At 33.2% G+C, this 27,241-nt stretch overlaps 5 protein-coding genes across 5 annotated transcripts; all 5 read left to right on the top strand.

Moving 5' to 3' along the window:
- The first annotated feature begins 116 nt into the window (after positions 1 to 116).
- Positions 117 to 2,265, top strand: LOC117929340 (sugar transport protein 8-like). Its single transcript, XM_034849627.1, has 4 exons — positions 117 to 234; positions 496 to 815; positions 1,078 to 1,704; positions 1,810 to 2,265. Exons 1-4 carry the CDS (start codon positions 117 to 119, stop codon positions 2,263 to 2,265), a joined length of 1,521 nt encoding a protein of 506 aa, XP_034705518.1.
- A 2,443-nt stretch (positions 2,266 to 4,708) lies between these two features.
- Positions 4,709 to 5,347, top strand: LOC117927932. Its single transcript, XM_034847663.1, has 2 exons — positions 4,709 to 5,021; positions 5,334 to 5,347. The coding sequence occupies exons 1-2, from the start codon at positions 4,709 to 4,711 to the stop codon at positions 5,345 to 5,347; spliced, it is 327 nt and encodes a 108-aa protein (XP_034703554.1).
- Positions 5,348 to 8,728: 3,381 nt separating this feature from the next.
- On the top strand, positions 8,729 to 9,067 carry LOC117927931 (protein MEN-8-like). Its single transcript, XM_034847661.1, has one exon. The coding sequence runs from the start codon at positions 8,729 to 8,731 to the stop codon at positions 9,065 to 9,067; it is 339 nt and encodes a 112-aa protein (XP_034703552.1).
- A 12,912-nt stretch (positions 9,068 to 21,979) lies between these two features.
- On the top strand, positions 21,980 to 22,470 carry LOC117927929. Its single transcript, XM_034847659.1, has 2 exons — positions 21,980 to 22,301; positions 22,445 to 22,470. The coding sequence occupies exons 1-2, from the start codon at positions 21,980 to 21,982 to the stop codon at positions 22,468 to 22,470; spliced, it is 348 nt and encodes a 115-aa protein (XP_034703550.1).
- Positions 22,471 to 24,422: 1,952 nt separating this feature from the next.
- On the top strand, positions 24,423 to 25,283 carry LOC117927581. The gene is made up of 2 exons (XM_034847175.1): positions 24,423 to 24,735; positions 25,127 to 25,283. The coding sequence occupies exons 1-2, from the start codon at positions 24,429 to 24,431 to the stop codon at positions 25,150 to 25,152; spliced, it is 333 nt and encodes a 110-aa protein (XP_034703066.1). The 5' UTR covers positions 24,423 to 24,428; the 3' UTR covers positions 25,153 to 25,283.
- The last annotated feature ends 1,958 nt before the right edge of the window (positions 25,284 to 27,241 follow it).

The raw sequence follows: 27,241 nt of genomic DNA, 5'->3' as shown, positions 1-27,241 counted from the left end.
ATCTCGCTCATTAAATTTTCCCTCTCTTTGTATCTCTTTACCGTGAGTTGAACTTCGTGTCTTTTGGTTTTTCCTTTTATGTGGTGTGATTGAGTTTATTATTGAAAAAGGCAAAGATGACAAAGATCGAAAAGGTTGGTAGCTTTGAATCGAAAATCACCGTTTATGTGGTAGTTTGTTGGGTTCTAGCGGCCTGTGGAGGCCTGATGTTCGGCTACGACATCGGAATTTCAGGTGCAAAATGCTTGCATGTGTTAAGTAATTCATTATTCCGATTTTATTTTATTTTTATGAACTTTCTCTTGGTAATCTAAAGCGTGCCTTCGAAGATGATGGTATAATCCAATTCCAATCCTTGGACGTTTCTCAATTTGTCAGCATGATCCTACAATGAATAAGTCGTTCAAACCACTGGATCACAGTAGCGATTTTTAAATCATTGAAGACGTAATCCAGCAGCTTACGTTTAAATCATTGTTGTCATTGGTGTGGCAGGTGGAGTGACGGCCATGGATGACTTCCTCATCAAGTTCTTTCCGGCCGTTTATCAAAGAAAGCTTCGTGCGAAGGAAGACAACTACTGCAAGTATGACAATCAATACCTTCAGCTTTTCACATCTTCACTCTATCTTGCTGCTCTCGTTTCCAGCTTTGCTGCCTCAAAGATGTGCTCCAAATTGGGTCGAAAGCCCACGATTTTCGTGGCATCTGCCTTTTTCTTGTGTGGCAGTCTCTTGAGCGCGGCCGCTCAACGAATTTGGATGATCATCCTTGCCAGGGTTCTTCTAGGTGTTGGGGTTGGGTTTGGCAATGAGGTATTAATGTTGCACCAGTTACAACAGTTTTTATCATCATCCTTCTCTTTTTCGCATTAAAATCATCAATTTTTCGGGCACTACTGCTTTAAATTGTCGTAACTTTCGAACCATGAGTCGAAATTACAAACTATTTTTTTTGTTGGATTCATATGGTCGAGATTTTCGGTCATCAAGTCCTACGCCTTGCTTTGAAGGTATGAAACACCAGCGTCGACGGCTAATTATAACTAATTACATCAACATCTTGAAAATTTTGTAGGCTGTTCCTCTATTTTTGTCGGAGATTGCACCAGTCCAGCATCGAGGAGCTGTAAACATTCTCTTCCAACTCTTCATTACAATAGGGATTTTGTTCGCAAATTTGGTAAACTATGGCGCGTCCAAGATTCATCCATGGGGATGGAGACTGTCTTTAGGCCTTGCATCCCTTCCGGCTGCCTTCCTATTTGTAGGCTCTGTGGTCATCATTGAAACACCGGCGAGCCTGGTCGAGCGTAATCAAGAATCTCAAGGGCTATCGACGCTTAAGAAGATAAGGGGAGTAGAAGATGTTGATGCGGAGTTTGAACAGATTAAAATGGCTTGCGAGGCAGCACGAGAGGTCAAGGATCCATTCAAGAGACTCATGAAGCGCTCTAGCATGCCCCCACTAATCATTGGCGTTATGATGCAAGTGTTTCAGCAGTTTACGGGGATCAATGCTATCATGTTTTATGCACCGGTTTTGTTTCAGACCGTCGGGTTTAAGAATGACGCATCTTTGTTGTCCTCTGTCATCACCGGACTTGTGAATGTTTTCAGCACGTTGGTCTCGATCTATGGTGTTGACAGGGTCGGGAGGAGGAAACTGCTTCTCCAAGCTTGCGTCCAGATGTTCATAAGTCAGGTGATGTATTGAATTGGCATAACCCTGCTTTTTCTTAACTTTTCCAAGTAGCCTGTTCACATATTGGTATTGACCGTGGATCATTTGCAATGCTATATGATGCAGACTGCAATTGGAGCAATCCTACTTGTTCACTTGAAAGGTTCGAACTCTCTGGACGAAGGACTAGCAGGGCTTGTGGTGGTGCTAGTGTGTTTGTTTGTTATGTCCTTTGCATGGTCATGGGGTCCTCTTGGTTGGTTGATACCCAGCGAAACTTTTCCTCTGGAGATAAGAACTTCCGGGTTTGCATGTGCAGTGAGCTCCAACATGCTCTTCACCTTCATCATTGCTCAGGCATTCTTGTCGATGATGTGCCACATGCGTGCCTTCATATTTTTCTTCTTTGCTGCTTGGATAGTGGTCATGGGGTTGTTCGTGTTATTCCTGTTGCCCGAGACAAAGAATGTGCCGATTGATGCCATGGTTGAGAGGGTGTGGAAGCAGCACCCGGTCTGGAAGAGATTCATGGATGATTATGATGGTAAAGAAGGCGTAAAAAATGTTGGGATGATCATATGATGATGGGATCTGACTTGTGCCACTCTATTTGGCCTCTTTTTGAAGAAGAAAAAATAAAAACTTGTGTGCCGTAACAAGAGGAGATGCAAATCTTCGTGCACTTGGAATAATTTGTGGAGTTGCTCATGCCATCGGCTTAAGTTAAAATGCATTAAGCATAACAGCATCCCCCTTAGCAATAATGTGTTTTGTTATGACAACTAAATGACATGAAGAACATTACTCAGCTTCATCTCCGAATTTGTAATCTTCTATTGGACATTCTAAAATAATCAAGAGAAATTGAAAAATAATGTCAAACCCTTTGACCCAAAATTAAAAATAGAAAGGAAAACAAAAAGGCAAAACCTTTTGTGTTCCTAATTCCGAAGTCCTTTTAAATTAGATTTAACAACAGTTTTTATCATCATCCTTCTCCTTTTCGCATCAAAATCATCAATTTTTCGTGCACTGCTGCTTTAAATTGTCATAACTTTCAAACCGTAAGTCAAAATTATGAACCCTTTTTTTTGGTTGGATTCGTATGGTCGAGTTCAAGCTAACTTTTGGGCTATTTTTGGCATTGTTTCAGGGGTAAAGTTGCATAATATGTTTTGTGAGTTGCTTTCTTCTCTTTTAGTTTTTTTGCAACAAATAGTTCTGCTGAGAATGATGATTCTAGCTATTACGTTGGAAGTAATAGGTTACAAAATGCTTTTTCCTAGGATGTAGCAACCTTGTATGCGTATTTTCTTCCACGGCGTGCTGTAGCAAATAAATCTGAACTAGGTAGAACAGTAGTGGCTCATCAAAGAGCGCAATGAATTGTTTCGGGTGCTAGTGCTGGTTGGTTTGGCTGATGGAAGTGCAGCAGTACAGTACAGGATCAATTACTGACATGAAAGAGCACAAGTCCTAAAATATAGAAACTAAATCAATCACTCCTACTAAAAATATTCTAATTATCTTTTAGAAACCAAATCAAAATCTACTTTTTGGAAACTCCCCAAAATCAAGTTTACTTTCAAACAGACATAAAAATAATGATGTCCTTCTCAAACATCAACATTTATCCTTACATCATCTAAGTGGAGCATGCTTGCCAACATTCTTATCTAAGAGTAACGGAGGTGAATGTTTCTTCCATGTTGAAGAACTTAAGACAAGGCAGTTAAGCATTTCTATTTGACAAGGAGATCAATTTATATACCCAAAATTGGAGAATAAGTATATGCTTGGGTTAGTGAATGACTTGGAAAATCCTCTAAGTTTCACTTTATACGCATGGAAAATTCTTTCTAATGGGATTAATATGAGAGTTATAGATCAACTATTCATTACAAGGATGTAACCTTTTTTGGGACTTCCTTTCCCCTACACCCTCTCATTTTGGTCGTAAAGAGTGGAAACTTAATTCAAAAGCTATAAATCCACATGCCACGGCAAGGGAAACTTTTGGACAAGTTACAAATGGAAGATTCAAAATTTCACTCGTTTTTAGTGTTCATCATTCTTAACAAATATGAGAGTCTAGTATTTATTGGTGGTTATTCCATAGTATCCTTAATATATGATAAGAAATTATCAGGCTGGTGTTAGATAGAAGACAAAGTTGATAATATGGTCTTTCTCATTGCAGACCTTTGTGGATGCAATAAGAAAAACGGTAAGGCTTAATTCATATAGTTTACTGTATTCAAATAAAATTTACTGACCATTATTCATATATATTGACCCTGGCTTTATTTTTCCTAAATATATGCTATATTGAAGCCCCACAAAGAGGTAAATTTTAATTCCATAAAAAAATGTTCTAACATGCATGTTATTCTATTCAACATTTTTGTTCCTCATGGACTTGTTCACAAAATTTTAAGATGTTAGAAACTTGAAAAGTCCTAGACTCCTCCACTTCAAATAATTGCATAGTACATTATTTCTCTTTAATTCCAAGTTTAGAGAGTTCAAAGAGAGCAAATATTCCTAGCTTTTGCATATGGAAGCATATTTAGGAGAGTTTTTACAAAGAGGGAATTGTTCATAATTTTAGATTGAGTGTGAGATTACATTAGCTAAAATTTAGACATCTGTTTGGACAAAACAAGATTGATAATATATGATGCGTCCCCATATTAATTAGGTGACTATCTAACTTAATAAGACATCAAAATGCTATCTCCGAAATAGGAGATTTTCATATGTTCATCTCATCTTTATAGATGGTATAATTTTTTCCCTTCACACAATCTAAAATGCTATTTATCTAGAGAACTATTTAAAGGGTTTCACCTACCCTGCTGACCAAATATTTATCTTCATAATTTTCTTTAGTTGGACACAGAAACTGACTTCAATCCTTCCTAACATACAATGCATACAGTCCCAAAAACCCTATATAAATCCCCATGCAGCTCACAAAAAAAACCACACCATTTGATAGAAAAAACAAACACACATTAGAGAAATGGCAGTTTGCAAGATCGGTTTCTTGACTTGGGTTCTCTTTGTCATTGTTGGAATCTTGATCTCCGGTGGCAACTTTGTGTCCAGCCAAGGTCAATGCGACTTTCAGGCCCTGCAGGTGTGCTGGGATTACGTTAAGAAGGAAGGTGACATGATTCCACCATCTCCAGAATGCTGTAACGCCATCAAGAACTCGGACGTGCAATGCATCTGCCAGCATTTGCCTCCCGCGGTGTGTCCTCTTATTAGCATGAAGAAGGTGGCCTATGTCGCGGAATACTGCAAAAAACCACTTAGCGGACAGAAATGTGGATGTAAGATATATAAATGAAGTTAATATTGAATTCTTTGTTACAAAACACTCTACGGACTTTTTCAACCATACTGTTTCCATATAGAGTTAATTTTATTCATTTCCTTTGAGGTTTTGATTAAATATATTTAATTAAAAATTTGTTATAAAAAACAACAATGCCATTTGGATTTGTATTTTGAATCCACACAATCTCGGGTTCTAAAGTACTTCGATGCATGGATCCATTATATATACACTCAATTTAGAGAATGCGAAATAGGTTTATTTATAAACATAATTTGATTAATGTGTTTGTTGTATGTATTTTCAGCTTGCCCACTCTGAGAAGCTTTGGAGATCCAAGAGAGAGAAGAACTTTTGATGCAGAGCTACTATAGTAAATAAATTTGTGTAGCTTTCACCTTGACCTTGTGGGAGTGAAAAGTTGTCTCTAGTTTCGAAATGTTTTTAATAAAGCTAGATGATATTATAAAGATAGAAAATTCCATTCGCTTTAATCCCAATGAGTGAAAAATATTTTGTAACAGATGATATGATCAAAGCTATAAATGTAGATATTATTATGGTAGGAAAAACTTTTGAATGCTTGTTAGACCTTAGAACTCAATAAAAATAGCATTTTAGAAGAAAATTCTTGTGATATAAATGTACATTGAGTAATATCTTGTCTAATTTATGGTGATAAAGGAAGATTTACAAGTTTTCATTTATCTATCTCATACGTAAGTCTTAAGATATGGTGACTCTTTGAAAATGTTTTCTAAATTTTTTTCTTTTAATTTTTCCCTTGTGAGGTGCACCAAACACCACAACCTAAACAAGTTATAGAAAATAGTAAAGAAAAATGATAAAAACAGCATCATATTTAATCCATAAAAGTATTATTTTTAAATAATTACTTAATTTATAAGATAAGTTTTAATTTCTAACTTGTAAAAATCATAATTGAAATTACTAAAAATATTTCTTAAGGAGATCAAGGCCACTAATCCTTTTTATTTACTATATCCATTTTTCAATAATCCTTTTTCAATTCCAAAATCACACTTTCAACTCTTCTTCAAAGTCAATATGTGTAGGGGTTTTACCTATAAATTCCTAAGATTTGGTCTAATCTCCTTATTTTCATAAAATATAATTGTAAGGTAAAACTATTTGTAAAGGTCTCAAAGACCTAAATGTAACTGTTAAGGAAATAAGAGTGATGATATAGTTATTATTCGACATTGTATAAGAGAGTTAGCTCCTTTTAAATCATGGAAATACTAGTGAGAGGAAAAAAAAAAGAAAGGGATTGAAATTCCATCTTAGGTTTTATGTTGAAAGGTATGAAGAAATATTGAATATAATGAAAATTATCTAAAATATTTTAGAATTCAAATCTCTTATTCTTCAACTTATTTTTTCGATTTTCATTCACTTTTTTCTTTCTTTTTATTGTTTCTTCTTTGCATTCTTTCTCCACTACTTTCCCTTATCAACATATATCTTCTTGCTTTTCAAACTCTAATGTTCCTATTCTAGTTTTTTTTTTTTTTTCTCAACTTGTATGCGCATTTGAACATCTATAAACTCCAATTCGGAAGTCTTTAGGAACTAGGAGTACAAAAGGTTTTTGCTTTTTATATTTATTTATCCTTATTTTTTATTTTTAAAAAATATGATTATATTAAAATAAATATAATTTTAAAATATTGTAATTAATTATTTTTATAAGAACTAAGTTTTTGTTTTATATATATAATTAGGGTAGCACAGGACAAAACAAAGCAATACTCAAACCTATCCTAAACCCTACCTATGATTAAAGGAAAAAAAAAAAAAAACCTCAAACTTGCCTCAAAATCATTTATACTTCTTCTAAACTGATTATATTAGGATAGATACCACAAAAATATTCACTCTATGTTTATCCCCAAAGATAGTTTTTAACATCCCTATGTAATGCCTTTTTAAAATAGCTCTTTTTGTGCTCAATTTTAGGACTGACCCATAAAAAGAATCAAGTTTTTATAAATTGTTTTTGTCCAAAATCCAAAACAAATTGATTTTGGCATTCTCAAGCATAAGATTTTTTTTAATAGAATTTTTATTTTGAGGATGATATCTCATTAACCTATAAGCTAAAAATGAGAAGAAAAATATTTCTCATCACTCGAGAGAAATTTGCTTCCAATTTTTCATTTTTGGAAAGTAGAAATTTCCAAAAATGAATGTGTCACTGGGACTTAGACAGTGTATTAGTAGAAATTAGTTCATTAACATTGAGAATCATTTGAAAACTATAAGTTTATACATCATTATAGTAAGGAATCCTTGGCTTAGCTCTCCCTTAAAAATTTTCAATATAAATAAAGGAAAAAAACTTTAAAAAGTTTTTTCTTTATTAGAAGAGAAATACAACTGTTCACTGTGGAAATCAATGTATGTGGCTTTTACCCTTGTAAACTTTATAAGATAAGGACAGGTTGGGTAGAAAACTAGCGTAGGCCTGTAAGGTAATGGGCATTATAGCCTCTTCGGAGGGGATTTTCATTTTTAAATTTTCCATTTAAAAAATTAAAAGCATTTTCTAATGCTTAGAATTGTTTTTCTTATAAGAATTAAACATCTAATATAATTTTAAAAAGTATTTCTAAAAATCTAAATAATTTGTTTTTATTAGCATTCAAAATTAAACATTTGTAATGCTTGGATGCTTGGACTCACTTATAATATACTTCTAAGGCATTATTAATTAAAGACATTCTTGTTTATGTTTAAATATTAATTGATTCTTCCTAACATTTCTAATAAAAGTACATAGCACTAAAAAAAAAAAAGAAGCACAACATGCTTTTTACCATAAGAACTCTCAAATTGGGACTAAATAGGACTAACACATCTCTCACTCTATTTATAAGTTAATATTAAATTAAATTGTCTCATATTCAGGTTTTATATGTTAATAATAAGCTTTTCATTAAAAAATTTATAAATAAATTTTACTCCTATTTTTAAATTAAAATTTTAAATCATCTAATACTTAGAGTGCGTTTAATAGTTATTTTAGAAAATATTTTTAGTATTTTTAATGCTTGAAAAATAAAATTTTAAATGTTAAAAAAATTATAAACACTTCCTAAAATTACTACCAAACATACTCTTAAAGTGTGTTTGTCAGTGTTTTGACTCAAAGTGTTTTCAGTGGAAATATTTTATTTTGAAGTTTTTTTTTAAGAAAATCACCTATCAAGTATTTATCTAGAAAATACCATAAGTGATTTTTTATCGCTATAAGTGATTTTTTAGATTTTTTTAGAAGTGTTTTCTAAAATTTGCCAAACACCTATTTTTTTGTGCTTAAAAACATTTTTTAAACTAAAAACACTTTCTAAAATCACTATAAAATGTACTCTTATATATTTAGGTTTTCAAATCATCTCAAAATTAATAGTTATAAATAAACCACCAATAATTTGATTTAATGAACTTCAACCATATAATCACATCCGATCATAGACTCTCTTAGTTAAGATTTTTTTTTCAAGACACAAAATATGCAAACTTTCCATCTCCATACTCTATTAAAAAGGTTTTCACCTATCACTCTGACCAGATATCTAACTTAATAATGTCTCAAGGTGTCCCTAAACCCTATATAAACCCCATGCAGCTCACACTAAAATTCCATACCATTTGAGAGAAAAACTAGAGATAACAGAAATGCCAGCTACCAACGTTAGCTACATGACTTGGGTTCTTGTCGCCGCAATGTTATTTTCCGGTAGTGACATTGTCTCCGGCCAATGCCAAGGCAGCATTCAGGACCTAAAGATATGTGTCCCATATTTTCAAAAGAAAGGACCAAAAATTCCTCCATCTCAGGCATGCTGTGATGCTATCAAGGGTGTCGACATTCTATGCGTTTGCCACCACCTGCCTCCGGATATCGGCGAGCTGATCAGCATTGAAAAGGTGGTCTTTGTCTTACAAGTCTGCAGAGAACCTCTTGCACCCGGGACCAAATGTGGAAGTAAGAATATAAAAGCTCTTTTATCTTAAGTTACTTCTCTTTTTAGCCTATTAAGTATGTAAAAGCTCTTTTATCTAATGTTACTTATTTCCATTAGCATAAATGAGAATTTAAAATATATATTAATTGTTATAACAGTAATTTAAATGATATATTGAAAATCGATATATTTTAAATTTTTTTATATATTTTTATCGTCACCATTTTTTAAGAAATTATTCTATCTCATGAGTAATTTTGCTCTTTGCAAAAGATGATATGTTTCTTAAAGTATATATTGTTTAATATAATTAATTTATTAAAAGAGATGAAATGATGTGAAATTTGTAAATCTAATCTTTCTCATGTTTGAACTTGAAAAATAACTTCTTCTTCTTTTTTACATAAATGTCTTCCAATATTTCGGTTATTGATTTGTAAGTTTTGAAATAGAACATTATTTTTAGAAGAAAAAAGTAAAGGTATTTTTATCAAAAATAGATATTTTTTAGGTAAAAAAAAAATGAAGGATTAAATTTATAACTTGGAAATTATTTCATCATTTTAATCAAATAACCGTTTCATTTATTATAAAAAGTAAGTTAAAGGATATATTGAAAATCCATATTTTTCTTTTTTTCTTTTTTAATATTTTTTCATCATCATCATTTTTTAAGAAATTATTCAAACTCAGGGGTAATTATGCTCTTTGTAGAATATGATATGTTTTTTAATCTTTATGAAGATGCTACTCCACATAATATATATTTTTACTATAATTGTCTGATCATTATGGTTGTCGTTATTGAAAAATTAATGGACCAGAATCCAACCACATGAAGAAAAATGTTAAATAGAATTTCTAAAAGCTCTTCATATATTTAATAAACAAAAATGATTGTGCTAATATTTTTTACTCTAAATAATGTGAAATATTGGGTCTAGCTTTTTAGCTTTATTTGCTAAATATGTCTCTTGTTTTACCTTTCTTTCTTTTCTTTTTTCTTTTATTTTTATTTATTATTTTTTTTTTCAGATTATACAGTTCCACCAAACATATTGCCAGCTTAGGAGAGGAGAAGTTGTGATGCAGAGCTGCAAGCTGCTAGAAATAGTAAATAAATTTGTGTATCTGCCGCCTTGACCTTGTATGAGTGCAAAGTTGTTTTTAGTGGGAATAATTTCAATGTTATAAATCTGCATCTTATTACGAGGACCCTTCTTTTGTCTCTCTCTCTCTCTCTCTCTTTTTATAGTCTTCTTCATGAAGTTGTTTCTAATGAGAATTTCTCTCTCATTCTTTTTGTAGTCTTCTTCATGAATTTGTTTCTAATGAGAATTTTTTTCATTCTTCGAGACTATTTATTTCATGAAAAGTTTGTGTAAAAAAAATAAAAATAAAAAGAGAAATAAAAATAAGAATAAAGAAAAATAAAGGTAAGTTTAAATCATTTTCCAATGAAAGGTTTTAAAAGTTTAAGCTTTATTATATTTGATTTTACCCTCCTTCATTTTTTGTGGTGAATGGATTAATGAACCAATTTGAGTCTTCATTTTATTAGCTGTTTTTTTTTTCCTACTATTTTTCAAAATTCAATAGGAGTCCAATGGGATGAGAGACAAATACATATTAATAGTTCTGATACTATATTAAACAAGTACATATTAATAGTTCATTATCTAAAAACGTAAGTTTTTATTCGATTATATGATTTTAGAACTCCTTTCTTTTAGTTATTCTTCTATGATCTATTTATATTTAATTCATATATTATTATTTATATCTATCAAAATGGAAATCCTAAACTAGATTTCATGTATATATATATGTATTAAAAAAAATTTCTTCTTATAGCAACAAAAATGAGATAGAGCATAAAAGAGATTACAAAAAGTGATGGTTTAATAACTGCCTCAAACTCCTTCCCCAAGCTTGGAGATATATTCACTATGTCTAAACTTCCTTTACTAATGTTCTTCATGTTCTTATACATTGGAATGCTAAGGTTATGATAGACCTTTACAACTTACAAAATATTCTTCCAAGACTTGGATTTACTCTCTCACAAAGACAATGGAAAGTTTTAAAACCAAAGCAAGAGCTAGTTATAATCAATGAGGTATAAGAAAGAAAGGTGTTGGACCCTACAAGTGCAATCAATGTACATACAATTATGGTAATAATTATATTTGAATGAGTAAAACTCACACAATAGGATCACTAATGATTTTCAAGTAGGCCTAAGAGGTTATAAATGAAGTTCAAGAGTCTTTTATATCAAGTTTGTGTTGAAGAAAAAAATCAAGTATGCAAGCAATGGTATATGAGCTGTGTTTCTTATTTTTTTCTTGAAGGTTATACAGTTGTATATATACACAAATGTGTGGAGACTTTTTACAAGCAAACAACTAAATTAATGGAGCAATATCAGTCATATCGGTAGCTAGCTAGTTAATTTTCCTTTCCAGTGTCAGATTGGTTTCTTCCAACTGTAGGTGATTTATTTCCTTGTAAGATGTGTGGCAGCAGTTTGGTTCTTGATGGGTGACTAATATTCTTCGTTGCCATTTGCAGATTGTTTACTTTCCATGTAAACATCTGATTGATTATTGCCCTCCCTTCACGGAATTAATCAAGCCCGGCCCCCTCAAGCTAGCAAGTAGAATGGGATAAACTCCTATCTTGAAACGAAAGTTGATGAATTGAAAATGTGGTAGAGATTTGGTGAAGACATCAACAATTTTCAAGGGTGAGGGCATGTATTTTATAATGAGAGCTCCAATAGTGATATTCTCTCGTACAAAGTGGTAATCAAGCTCTATATGCTTGGTGAATGCCGAGAACGCAAGATTCGTGGACATGTGTAGGGCGCTAATATTGTCACATAGGAGCTGAGGAGGTCGATTGAGGGGAATGTTGATATTGTGTAGTAGGTACAAAATCCATGTTAATTCAGTTGTTGTAGTCATGGCTCTGTATTCAGCCTCAACACTAGATCAGGCCACTGTAGGCTGCATTTTAGAGGACCAAGAAATGCAATTGGCACCTAAAAATATGTAAAAACCAGAAGTGATACGTCTTGTTTCAATACAACCAGCCCAATTAACATCGCAAAAACCAAACAAAGTGAAAATACTTTGGGCGAGTGGTCAAAAACCATAGACCATGGTCCGTTTTAAATAGTGGAGAATGCGCTTAATAGAGGTAGGACTTTGAAAATTTTAATAGACCTTGTTAACAACATGAGTGATGTTGGGTCTGGTGAAAGCGAGATACTACAATCCTCCAATTAACTATGCTTCTGTACTCAGTAGCATCAACAAGCATAGTATTGGAACTGAATTGGTTTTGCTTACAAGAGATTGGAGTGGCCATTTTGGAGCAGTCAAGCATTTTGTCACGATTCAACACATCCTTTGTGTACTTATTTTGGGATAAAAATATACCACCAGCAAAGGACCCAATTTCAACTCCAAGAAACTAGTGAAGTGAACCAAGGGCTTTCAATGCAAATTCCGTGTCGAGCTTGTTGATAAAAGTTTGTATGAGATGACAGTTGTTGCCTATCATAATAACATCATTGACATACACTAAGAGCAATATGATTTTTACATTGTGTCTATAAATAAATAGAGATGTGTTAGCCTTGCTAAATGAAAATCCCAAATGAAACAAATATTTGGACAACCGATCAAACCAAGCACATGGTGATTATTTCAACCCATAAAGAGTTCTATTGAGCTAGCAAACATGGGAAGCATAAGTTGGATCAATGAAACCTAGAAGTTGTTCCATGTAAACTGTTTCCTTGAGAAAGCCATGAAGAAATGTGTTCTTGATGTCAAGTTGCTTCATTGTCCAATTTAAAGTGACTGCAATTGAGAGAGTAAGTCTAATGGCTGTAGGTTTTACCACAGGGCTGAAAATCTCATAAAAATCCATTCTTGGCATTTTGGCAAAGCCCTTGGCAACAAGTCAAGCCTTGAGCCTATCTACACTTCCATTCTCTCTCTACTTGGTATGAAATACCCATTTTGAGCCAACAATATTTGTAACAAGAGGATGAGGGACTAAATTGTTAGGGTTTAAGGGTATGGAAACAAATAACTAGCCCAAAAGACACAAACAAAGTACAGAATTAACAAAAATAAAAACTTATCGGCGGAGGAGTGACAAACATTGTCTTTGAAATAGATCCACCCTTTTTGAAGACGAACTCAGTACACTGGGGTACTAGTGGTCTACTTCTAGGATTCAACAGTCAAATCTCGCCTTATGTGCATTATGTAAGCGAGATGTGTATAGGTCGGGTTTTGAAAAAAAATCATCCATATAGATGTATGAAAATACTCCCTAAAAAATTCTCTGAAAATTTGATATTCTTATATAGAGAGTGAGGGGTGACCTGCTTTTATAGGCTACTAACATAGTCCCAACAGGAATCTACTTGTAATCAGAACAAGACTCAAAGTGAAAGAGGATTCTACTTATAAAAGGAATGAGACTCCACTAGCACAATCCCAATACGACTCTTCCCAAAAATATAACACTAATAAAATAAAATAAAAATAATTCTCAATAGGACTCTTCCCAAAAATATAAGACTAATAGAATAAAATAAAATAAAAATAACTCCTAATAGGACTCTTCCTAAAAATAAAAATAAAAATTATTTACACTCTTCTTACAATTCCCCATAGAGTGTAAACGTAATTTTTTATTTTTTATTTTTTTTTGAGGAAAAAAGAATCCAATGCATCAGTACTGGTGCCCAAAGACTATGAACCAATTTTAGGACAAATAAGTATTGAATCACAAAACACGGTGAAAATAAATTTATATGAACTATTGTTTCTTGATGTAACTCAAGGGACTTTTATCCACATTGGTTTTCTCAGCTTCACTACGAGCTGTACAATACGGGTTGATACAAATAGGTCATGTGCCTTGCCTAGATATTCATGAGAGCTCTAGAGAACCTGTCTAAGTTCTCATAAGAAGCGGCCCCACTTCCACTCTCATATAGGTGAATCCATCAAGTATGTTCTGCATTTAAACATATCATCCATAAGGAATATGGTATTCATTAAGAGTAAACACTCAACCTTAGTCAATGCAGAATACGCTCTATTTACACCATAGGGATGGACTCTCATACAATTAGAGTTGATAGAGCACCTCAAGTCAACAAATGATTTGTTATTACCCATATGAACCTACTTCATGGAATTTCCATTCTAATAGGTTGGGTTACCACCACTCTTAACTTCTGTAATAGGCATAAGCCCTATCCCCTTCGATGTTTCTTCCACTAGTTTCTTATTTAGGGTTTGGTCAAAGGATCAACCAAATTCAGCTTTGACCTCACAAATTCTAGGGATATAACCCTTGTTTCAAGCAGTTGCCGCACAATATTGTGCCTTAGGCGTATATGCCTATTCTTCCCATTAAATATTTCTCTGGACCTTAGCAATTGCAGCTTGGCTATCACAATGCATAGACACAAATAGGGCTAGTCTCATCCATAAAGGAATATCTGCTAAGAGGTTTCTAAGCCACTCAACCTCAAAACTTGAATTTTCTAAGGTAATAAACTCAGCCTCCATAGTAGACCGAGTGATGCAAGTTTGCTTGGCAGACTTCTAAGAAACTACACTTCCACCAAAGAAGAAAACATATCCACTAGTGGATTTCATCTCATTTGAATCTGAGATCCAATTTGCATCATTAAATCCTTCAATGACACTTGGAAATCCACTAAAGCACAAACCATAGTTAATGATGCCTCTCGAATACTTAAAGACTCAACGAACAGCAGTCTAATGGTCCTGATTAGGACTTTGGGTGTACCGACTCAATCTACCTACTATATAAGCAATGTCAGGTCTGGTACAGTTCATTAAGTACATTAGGATCTCTATGATCTGAGCATACTCTATTTAGGCAACACTATGTTCTCTATTTTTCTTCAGTTGTGAGCTAGGATCATAAGGAGTTGACACCGGTTTACAATCAAAGTGTTCAAACTTCCTTAGGATCTTTTCAACATAGTGCTCTTAAGAAAGTTTAAGCCCATTAGGTGTTCTAGTTATTTTAATTCCTAGAATCACCTCTACCTCTCTTAGGTCTTTCATATCAAACTTAGAACCTAGGAATTTCTTGATCTCACACACAACCTCTAAGCTAGTTCCAAAGATCAGCATGTCATCAACATTAAGGCAAATGACTACACATGTGTTATCCTCATACTTGTTGTAGATACACTTATCAGCATCATTAATGGAATATCCATTAGTTACTAATACATTATCAAACTTGTTGTGCCACTATTTGGGAGCTTGTTTTAACCCATATAGTGATTTAACCAATTCACACACCTTTTTCTCCTTCCCTAGAACTACACAACTCTCAGGTTGTTCCATATAAATTTCCTCTTCCAAATCCCCAATCAAGAATGCGGTCTTGACATCCATTTTGTGTATCACTAAATTATGAATGGATCGATGCTATTCTAGTCACAAGGGCAAAGGTGTCAAAGTAATCTACATTATTCCTTTGTTTAAAGCCTTTGGCAACTAAATGAGCTTTATACTTCTCTATGGACCCATCTTGCTTTAACTTTCTTTTAAAGATCCACTTACAACCAATAGTCTTTGCACCAAGAGGTAAATCTACTAACTCCCATGTATGGCTATACATGATTGATTCTATTTCACTATTAATGGCCTCCTTCCAGAATGGCGCATGAGGAGAAGTTATAGTTTCTTTGTAGGATCTAAGGTCCTCATCTATTAGGAAGGTGTAGAAACCATCTCCAAAGTTTGTCTTTTTCCTATCTCTTTTACTCTTTCTAAGTTCAAATTCAGAAGGTTCAATAGACTTGTCTCTACTTGTTTTCTGAACTTGTTGTTCACCATTTAGTTTCATAAGAAAGATGTTTTCAAAGAAATCTGCATTCTTTGTTTCTATTATAGTATTGACATCTACAAGACTGTTTTCTGACTTAGTAACAAGAAACCTATATGTCGCACTATTCTCAGCATAGCCAATGAACATTGCATCAAAGGTTTTAGGACCTAGTTTTTCGTTTTTTAGGTTCAGGGAGAAGAACTTTAGCTAAACACCCCCACACTTTCAGGTATGCTATATAAGGTGCATAACCCTTCCACAACTCATAAGGAGTTTTACCAGTTTTCTATAAGGTATTCTATTTTGAATATGACATACGGATAGGATAGCTTCCCCTCACAAGTTCAAGAGTGCTCTTGAACTTACCAACATTACATTCATCATTTCTTTTAAGGTCCTATTTTTCCTTTCTGCTACTCCATTAGACTCAAGGGAATAAGGATGAGTAGTTTCATGAATGATCCCATGATCTTCTAAAAAAGAATTAAAGGGGTTGGACTCATACTCTCCTCATTTATCAGTTCTAAGCCTTTTAATTTTCTTCGTTGATTTTCCACTTCATTTTTGTACTTGATGAAAGCATATCTTGTTTCATCTTTATTTCTCAAAAGATATACCCTTGTATACCTTGAGTAGTCATCTATGAAAGTTATGTAGAATCGTTTACCACCTCTAGTCATTATATTTTTTAGGTCTCCTAAGTCACTGTGTATTAAACTTAGTATATCTGATTCTCTTTCAACTGATTTGCAAGATTTCTTTGTGGTTTTAGATTCTACACAAGATTCACATTTTCTATGGTTCTCTAAGGACAGTTTAAGGATTAAACTCAATTCAACCATTTTCTTCATATATGAAAAGTTCACATGTCCTAGTCTACTATGCCAAATATCACAAGAAACAACTATGTAAGCAGAAGAAGAAGATGCATTATTATTGATAATATCAAAAACATTCAACATAAATAAACCCTTATTACAATAGCCCTTTCCTACAAATGCATCATTCTTGGTTGAAACTTTTTATTAAAGTCAAACAAGATCCTCACTCCTGGTTTTTCAAGCAAGGATACCGACACCAAGTTCCAAAGGATATCTAGCACATGAAGAACATCATAGAGGGCAAGCACTTTTCCAGAGGTTAGCTTGAGGAGAACTTTCCTTTTGCCAATCACTGGAGTAGATCTAGAATCACCCATGAACACTTGTTCATCTCCTTCCTTTACAATGGTATAGGAAGTAAATGTACTTTTATTCCCACATATGTGCCTGGTAGTCCTAGAGTCTACCACTTAGTCCTTCATATTGGTGAGCATGCTCATCTTAGAGGAGATTACTATTGTGATCACCTCTGCCTCTGCCAGATTTGCCTTTGAATTGGACTTCTCAGTTCTCTTCCTATGGCAACATTGAGCTACATGGTGTCCAAACTTGCCACAAACAAAGCAATTACCCCGTTTTTAATAGTTGAGTTCTGGACCTTGTTTGATGCATTAGGCTTGGTCCTAGAGTTTTGTTTCCTAGACCTATTGTTTTTGGGTTTAGATTTTTCTTCTACTACATTAGCCTTAGAAGACAATTCCTTAGTTTTCTCAATATTGTCCTTATTTCGGTTTTGTTCCTCAATCCTAATATGGATTATGACATCCTCTAGGGACATCTATTTCATTTTATGTTTCATGTTATTTTTATAGTCTTTCCAAGACTCTAGAATAGTCTCTACTAAATAACCAACCACAAAAGGTTCGGGTAATTTAATGTCTTCAATAGCTAAGTCATTAATCAACAAGTGGTAGTCATGGATTTGAGATGATACATCTCTATCCTTGATCATTTGGAAATTTCTAAAATTCCCTATGGCATATTTCTGAGTTCCTGCATCTTCTAAAATATTTTTTTTATTCATTGCATCCCAAATTTCTTTTGCAACTTTAAATTGACAATAAATATCAAAAAGTTTATTAAAAAGGGTACTCAGAATAACATGCCTAATTTGTTTATTTCCAGTTTCCCAGGTTGGTAACAGATGAGAACCATCTTCTAGTTTTGGGTCAGTCAAATGTGTCCCAAGTTCACTACATCAATTTCAGGGAAAACTCTTTCTTGCCATCTCTTAAAGAATGTCCCATTGGAGTGATCAATTTTAAAGGTGTCAGGACGGGTGTGAACTAGGGAAGCTTCCATTTGGATATATTTCAAGATTGTTGGGGTTTAAGGGTATGGAAACAAATTACTAGCCCAAAAGATACAAACAAAGTACATAATTAATAAGAAGAAAAACTTATCGGCTAAGGCGTGACAAACACTGTCCTTGAAATAAATCCATCCTTCTCAAAGATGAACTCGGTGCACTAGGGTACTAGTGGTCTACCTCCGGGATTGAACAACCATATCTCACCTTGGATGCACTCTGTAAGCGAGATGTGTACAACTCAACTTTTGAAAAAATTCCTCCAGATAGATGTATGAAAATACTCCTTGAAAAACTCTCTGAAAAATTCTCTAAAGAATTGGAATTTTTTTATAAAGAGTGAGGGGTAACCTGCTTTTATAAGCCACTAACACAGTCCCAACGGGAATCTACTTGTAATCAGAACAAGACTCAAAGTGGAAGAGTATTTTACTTATAAAAGGAATTAGACTCCACTAGCACAATCCCAATAGGACTCTTTCCAAAAATATAATACTAATAGAATAAAATAAAATAAAAATAATTCCCAATAGGACTCTTCCCAAAAATAAAAATAAAAATTATTTACACTCTTCCTACATAAACTCCATGTGTTGTTTTGATGTAAAGCCAAAACCTCTTCTTGCATTACAGCATACCATTTTGGAGACTTTAGAGTCGTCTTCAAGGTTTTTGGTTCCGAAATTATGGATGTGTTGAGAGTCAACTTTGAAGCTAAGGAAGGATTCTAATGTAACCTTCTTCTTCTTGTGATCATGGGTTGAACGTTTGTTTCATCAAGGTGCAAGGAGTGTGAAGATTTTGTTGCCAAATGGTGTTTCAACCTGTTGGGATGAGCTTCCTACTGCAAAATTTGATAACTGAAGATCAACAAATAGTCTTCCTTCTAAGCCTTGTGGATCATGAACTTCAACATTGGCAGGTGAGAAATTTTTGCGTTCATGATTTGAATATGGTTGTGGAGTGTTGCCCTTAGTTGGTATTGATTCTTAACAGCAATCAGAATAAGTTGGCTGTGAGGCACTAGGAACTGCTACAGTGTTTGTTGAATTTTTCTGTGGTTGCGTCTCAAAATGCTTCTTCTAAAACCATCCTTTTTCATTAGAAATGTTGTCAAAGTGAGTGATTCCTGCAATTGGAAGTGGTATTAGAAGGTAGATTGGTAGGGAAAGGAAACTCCTTTTCATCAAAGACTAAATATCTTAATATGTAAACTCTATTTGTTTCCAGCTGCAAGCACTTATACTCTTTGTGCAAAGAACTATAACCAATGAATACACATGGAAATGTTATTTGAATTAATAAAAGGAAGTTTACAGAGTTTCCCCATTTAACAACTAGTACAAATGGAGGGTTTGCTTACCTAGCTAGAGGTTCCAATGACATTCTTTGTAATGAGTATTTTCAAAAGTTTGGAATAAGGGTGCCCCATCCTCTAGTGCCAAGCTGGATTTGATTGCACTAAAGACTTCATGATCTACTTCTTGAAGTGCATATAGGTGTCCTTTCCTATGCCCCTTTACAACTATTCTTTGTTGTTGGTCCTTAATCACAAAACCAGATTATGTGAATTCAAAGACACAATGATTATCAGATGTAAGTAGATTACAGACAATTAATTCTTTTTCAGTTTTGGAACCACCACTACATCTTTCAATTTCAGTGTTCCATGGGTAGATAAAGTATGTGATATTGATAATTTGTTTCCATCTCCAACATATATAACATCTAATCCACTATATGTTTTTGCATTGTGAAGCTTACCCGTGTCATTTATCATGTGTGGTTGCTCCAGAATCAACATAGAAATTTTGATCATTAGTCTCATTGATGTTTAGTGTTGCTAAGGCTTGTGGAGCATCTTCTTCTTGGAAAGCATAATTGTTCTTATTCCAGCAATTTATGGTAAAATGGTTAGCCTTTCCATAGAATTGGCAATGAATAAACCTTCAGAATTTTTCTTGTTATGCTATTGAGGGTTTGTGTTCGTATTGCTCCAATGACTGCTATTGTTGCTCGACTGATGATTGTTATACCCCCAGTGGTTCTTACTTGGCTTCTAGGTTGAATTTCCACTTTGATTGGTATGCCTTCCTGTGAAGTTGAAGATTCCTCTGCCTCTAAATTGTTGTATTCCTCCGCGATTTCTTCTACGTCCTCTTTATACAACAAAAGCTTGTGCCCGATTTACAAATTGTTTTTCTTCCTCCTGTTGAAACGGGAACCATTGTTCATGGCTTTGCAAGGAAAAAACAAATTGATTAGAAGTAGAGTAAGGAGGTTTTGTAAGCTAGCATTGCTAGGCGAAAGTCTTGGTATTTAAGTCCAAGACTTCCAGCTAATTGAAAAACTTTGTCAACATCTGCCATTGGTTTATTTATGGCTGCCAAATTGTCACAGACTGACTTAAATCTCCTAACATATTCTTCAATGGACAAGGATCCTTTGTTCAAAGACGATAGATTGTCTTTTAGGTGTATTTCCTTCTCTTTGGTGTTAGGCAACAAATGTTCTTCAAGTGAAAACCACACTTGATGAGCTGTATCCACTCCAACAATCATCCCGATTACTTCTTCAATCACTATTCCAAGTAGCCAAGAAGAGAGTAGCCCATCATCGTTGATCCAGGCAACATGTTGAGGATTCCAAAGCTTTTCTCCATTTTCACCATATTTTTCTTCTTCAAGCTTCTTAGCATCTGTGAGGTGGTATGCTATTTCGAAGACTTCTAATCAAAGGTAAAACTCGTGAACGCCAAAGAAGAAAAGTTAGAAATGTTTAACTTGATTAATACGAGGCTGGTGCACTGGTGAAAAGATTGGATAGCAAGATTGGCCGGAGTCATCTTGGCCGGCCATTTTTGACGGGATTTGACTGCTTTCAATTGGCTCTGATAGCATGTTGAGGAAAACAATCAAGTAAGCAAGCAATGGTATAAATTTTGTTCCTTAATTTTTTATGTGAGAAAAAATGGAAGACACCTGGTAGGGTAAGGGGTTATAGATACAAGAAATGGAGAAACATGATATGTTTTAGAAACCTAATAGTTCTATATAGTTTTTATACTCTCTAGTATTTTCTATGATATAGTGGAATGATTCTCTCTCACTCGTGGATATAAATATGGCTTCCTGAATTACGTCAAAACCTCGTATATATTTGTATGGATATCTTTGTACTCTTAATTAAACTAATATTGTTTGCATTAAAACTTCAAGCAACCACAAAGAGAAAAACTACCATCTTGAAAATCCCATCATCAAAGATTTTGCCCTCAAATTGTACACAATGTTTTGAAGATTAAAAAAAATGCTACTAAATTCTTAGAATTTAGATTTTGTCAGATTCTTATTAATTTTCGAGACATGCCTTGGGTTATTCGGGAGTGTTGAAAAGGCAGTTTTCAATATCCAACTAATTTCAAAATGTCGAAGTGTTTAATAAAAATTTCCTTATTTTGTATTTTGTAAATAGTCTTATTGCTTTGTATGTACACTTTTTTTTTTTTTTTTAATCTTATCTCATTTCTTTTGTATTTGAAGCTCAATGTATTCGTATCATTATTCAATATTTCATGTTTTAGCATACACTTAAATGGACCAAATTACATATTTGGTATAATATCCATTTAGTACCATGATATTTTTCTTTGTTTCGATACCAAAAAGATCTTAAATTCAATGGGCCCAAAACTTCCACCACCTTTTTCCTCAAGGGGCGTAATAAAAACTGCTTCATGGAATGCATGACAAGTGCAGAAAACGTTAACTTTGAATGCAAACTGTCCCCCCAAAATCTCTATATAAACAGTCACCCAACCCATGCCAAAACCACCGCTTCATAGAAAAAACCACAGAGAGAAATGGCAGTTTTCAAAGTCAGTTTCATGACTCTGGCTCTCTTCATTGTGGCCGGAATCTTATTTTCGGGTATCAATGTTGTCTCCGGCCAAGGTTGCAGAGGAGACTTCAGGAATCTGGCAGCACAATGCATGCCATATGTTCAAAAGCCCGGTCCGAAAACTCCACCCTCTAAGGGATGCTGCAATGCTGTCAGGACGGTGGACGTTCCATGCGCCTGCCAGCACCTGCCTCCAGGGGTCGGCGGCACTGTCAGCCTGGAGAAAGTAGCCTTTGTCTTGCGAGTCTGCGGCAAACCCCTTAAGCCCGGAACCAAATGTGGAAGTAAGTATATACAAAATATCCTGCAGCACATTTTCATTACCAATTTGACAAGAAAATTTTGAAGTAGAAGTACTAATCCCATATTTTATGCATGTGAAATGGACATATTTTTGGACATTGATTTTTTTCTATGTAACTTGCAGGTTACACGGTGCCACCAGCAGTTTGAGAAGAAAACAAGTGAAAATGCAGAGATACATATAAGCTAGTACACTAGTAAATAAATTTGTGTAGTTTCCTCTTTCATCTTATGTCACTAGAGACTTGATCTGGGGGGAATGTTCTGAAAGCTCATAAATCTACATGTTAGTAAAGAATCCTTTGGCTCTCTTGGTTTGATTTTGTATGAGTTTCTCAAAATCAAATGAGTGTTTGGATACAAGGATTGATCATGATCCCCCAAGACTCAAGACTTGTTAACAAATGATCATGAGGATATCACATCTCAGTCCTATTGGTAATAAAATTTTCTATGGACACAATCCAAACATACTTTTTGTTCCTTCAAAACTCTAATGAAATGCCCACAAAATTCTTGTAAATCTTCACGACTTTCTCCATTTTTGGCACAGCATGTGACTTGCCCTTTTCAGAAGGTACCAAATTAAAGTGTCCTCATTCCATTCATGGCACATGCACATAAAAGGAAACGTACAATGCAGAGTGTGACGAAAAGTCATATAATCCTCACACCAAAAAAGACACTTTTAGAAGAAGAGTAAAGGCAGTTACATTGGTTTCATCACTTTGGCTTCCCTTGTTGTTGCCTGCAATTCACACCAAAATGCAGTTCACACAAATTGTTTTTTAAAAATATTTTTGATTCCCCGGTGCAAGTTATTTTAAAAATATTTTTCAAAAAAGTTAAAATTAAAGGCTTTATCAGATAAGTTCTTTTTAAAAATAATTTTTTATTTTGATTTTGTAAAAAACACAAATTGTAAATTCAATTTATATAATGTAAACTATATTTAATTTTTATCTTATTAAAAATAAAAACAAATGTTAATTTACAAATAAATTTAAAATAAATATTTTTAATAAAATATGAATATTAATAATATAATAAATCATATGTTGTAATTTTTTTTATAAATATTATAAAAATATAGATATTAAAATTAATTGATTTATTTTGTTAAAAAATGAATAATAATAACTCAAAATTAATAATTTCTAATACTATTTAAATGATTTTATAAATATTATAAAAATATGGATATTAACATCTTATAATAGCATAATTAATTTATTTTTTAAAAAATAAATAATAATTATTCAAAATTAATCATTTATGAAATTATTCCATTTTAAATGAATGTAAAAACAACTAAAATTTAATTTTTTTAAGATATAATGAGCCAAAATTTTCATTATATGCATAGAATTAATTATTGATGAACTATGAAGATGACATTCTAGATTATTTTAGTTAATCTATAATTAATTAATCAATTTTTTTAATTTCAAATTATTCTTAAAAATTACAAGATTTATTAAAGAATTTAAAATAGTAATTATGTCTATTATTTTTTATATTCATTATACATATATTTTTGAGTTTTAAATTAATTTTTAAAATTATTACATTTATTAATAAATTCAATACAAAGTCTCACTTGATTTGAAATTCATTTTCTCTAATAAAAAAATCATAATAATATTTATCTATTTTACTTTGTTTTTAAATCACATGCCCAAATAGGTTTTTATTATTTAGCACAGAAAAAAAATTATCTCAATGATTTTTTTAAATGAAAATAAACAGTTATTTCCAAATAAATACAATTAATGTGAGATTTTTTAAAATAAAAATTATTTTAAATCATATGTACGAATATTATTAACATTTAACATTTATCTATTTCTTTGTTTCATTTTTTATTCCTATTTTTGCTACTATAACATTACACTCCTATGTGCATAATTGGAATTACTAAATTCATTTCTATACTAGGAGAATAACAATGGAAACAAAATATCTTTCTTTTTCCTTATTCCCATGTACCAAACACGGCCTGTGGGAATGCTAACTGTCCTCCAAAATCTCTATATAAACAGTCATCCAACCCATACCAAAACCACCGGTTCATAGAAAAAACCACTGAGAGAATGGCAGTTTTCAAAATGAGTTTCATGACTCTGGCTTTCTTCATAGGGGCCGGAATCTTATTTTCCCTTAACAATGTTGATTCCGACCAAGTTTGCAAAGGAGACTTTGGGAGTCTGGTAGAACAATGCTTGCAATATGTTCAAAAGCCCGGTCCGAAAACTCCACCCTCTGAGGGATGCTGCAACGCTATCAACACAGTGGACATTCCATGCGTCTGCCAGCACCTGCCTCCAGGCGTTGGCGACATTGTCAGCCTGGAGAAAGTAGCTTTTGTCGTGCGAGCCTGCGGCAAACCTCTTGAGCCTGGAACCAAATGTGGAAGTAAGTATATACAAATACAAAATCTCCTGCAGTAAAGACATTCATTTTCTACCAAACTCAGTATTACAAATAGTATAGTTTTTATCTTAAAAGAAAATTCTGTTTTTTAGGAAAGAAAATAAATTTTCAAAAATTTGTTTGGAAGGAATCTTACTAAAGTTTTCCCTTTTTCTGTGGGGTTCAAAATGAAGACCTGTTTTGATTTTCATTACCAATTTGGCAAGAAAAATTTGAAGTAGAAGTACTAAAACCAAATTTTATGGTGAGGCCCATAGAGTCTTGTTTGGATCAATGGATCCACTACTTACTCTTTTAAGTAATGCAAGTGAAATTAATGGACAATTTTTCGAGACTCGTTTGCTTAATGTCTCTTGTTGTATGCAACTTTCAGATTACACCGTGCCACCAGCAGTTTGAGAAGAAGACAAGGGAAAATGCAGAGTTATACTAGCAAATAAATTTGTGTAGTTTCCTCTTTCATCTTTCTCGCTAGAGACTTGATCTAGCGGGAACGTTCTGAAAGCTCATAAATCTACATGTTAGTAAAGAATCCTTTGGCTCTCTTGCTTTGATCTTGTATGAGTTTCTCAAAATCAAATGAGATCTGTTTGGATTAGACCAAGGATGTCATATCTCAGTCCTGTTGGTAATAAAACTTTCTTTCTTACAATCCAAACATACTTTTTGTTCCTTCAAAACTCTAATAACATGCCCACAAAATTCTTGTAAATCTTCACGACTTTTTCCATTTTTGGCAGAACATGTGACTTGGCCTTTTTCAGAGGGCCGGGTACCAAATTAAAGTGTCCTCATTCCATTCATGGCACATGCACATAAAAAGCAAAGGCACCATGCAAAGTGTCCCCTAAAACCCTATATAATCTCCATGCAGTTCACACCAAAAGCATACCATTTGAGAGAAAACACACACACACACATTGGTTTCATCACTTTGCCTTTTCTTGTTGTCGGGATCTTATTCTCCAGTAGCACCATGGTCGCCAGCCAATGTGACTATCAGGCCCTGAAGTCCCTGCATTTGCCAGCACATAACTCCGGCCATGGAAAACCTAATCAGAATGGATAAGGTGATCTATGTCTTGAAGTTCTGCCGCAAACCTCTTATGCCAGGCACCAAATGTGGAAGTAAGAACAAACAAATTTCTCGATAGTTTTTGACAAAACATAATATATATATATATATATATATATAGATAGATAGATAGATAGATAGATAGATAGATAGATAAGAAGATAGATATTTCCAGGTTTCACAGTTCCTCCACAAGTTTAGAAGACGCCAAGTGAAAAAGAAGGGTTGTGAGCTATTATCATATATGGTAAATAAATACTTGACTTCCACTTCGATCTTGTAGGAGTGGAAACTTGTTTCTACTGGAAATGATATGAATTAAAGGTCATGAATCTAGATGCTGCTGTAAAAGTCTCCTTGGGATTTCTCCCTTGCTTTCATCTTTTCAAATGATGCTTACTTTAGAATGAATTCCAATCTATAAATCTTTCTTTATTTTAAGGCAATAGATAGTTGTTTGAAATTTTGGAGTGAAAATAAAGAGGAAATATACAAGAAAAGAAAAATATACGAGATAAATTATTGTTTGGTTGTCCATGAAAAAGTTGTTGGGATAGTTTCTTTTCCTTATAGTTTCAAGGAACCAAACAAAAAGTTAATGTTTGAATAGTTTTAAAATTCATAACCTTCATTGGTTTAATGCAAAATTTTGTAATTTGGATGTTAGTAAATTTATGAGAAGCAAGATCTATCTTTTCTTACTCTTTTTATTAATACTAAATATAACAATATTGTTTCAAAGGAGCTACGTTGGGTAAAATAAACATTATACGTATTAGTTATCTTTATTCAAAAATATATTAATAGAAATTAGTTAGTCGATGATACAATATATATATATATATATAGAGAGAGAGAGAGAGAGCATGAAATAAGTGTCTAATAAATCAATTTAGAGAGAGAGAGAGCATGAAATAAGTGTCTGATAAATCAATTTATTTTCATATAGATTCACATTAGTTTAAAAAACAATATTCACAAGTTTAGGTAAATTAAATTTTCTTTTATCCATTCCATGTTTTTCTTGTGATCCAGATAGTAACAAATTTTAATTTTGTTTATCAAGAAATCATAATTGATGGTAACCAAATAGAAAATAAAAAATGAAAAATAATGGCCATTCTTACACTTAAGTACTGAACATCCAAATCAAAATTATAATTATATTATCATGAACCACCTTAGTGTTCTTGGTTCACCATATGACAAGAGGTAAATCATAAATTGAAAAACACAACTAAGGAATTAATTCACATTTAAAAGATTATTTAAGATTTGCACAATCTCAAGTCATTTATGCCCCAGATGTTGATTAGTCCTTTGAAAATGATTAATTCTCAATAAAAGTGTCTTTTTGTTGTTATTGCTTTTATTAATAACACTTCTATCATGAATGCGTTTTATAGATAATCA

The sequence above is a fragment of the Vitis riparia genome, chromosome 13, assembly GCF_004353265.1.
Source record: "Vitis riparia cultivar Riparia Gloire de Montpellier isolate 1030 chromosome 13, EGFV_Vit.rip_1.0, whole genome shotgun sequence".
NCBI lineage: Eukaryota > Viridiplantae > Streptophyta > Magnoliopsida > Vitales > Vitaceae > Vitis > Vitis riparia.
This window is presented reverse-complemented; position numbering and strand designations above follow the sequence as displayed.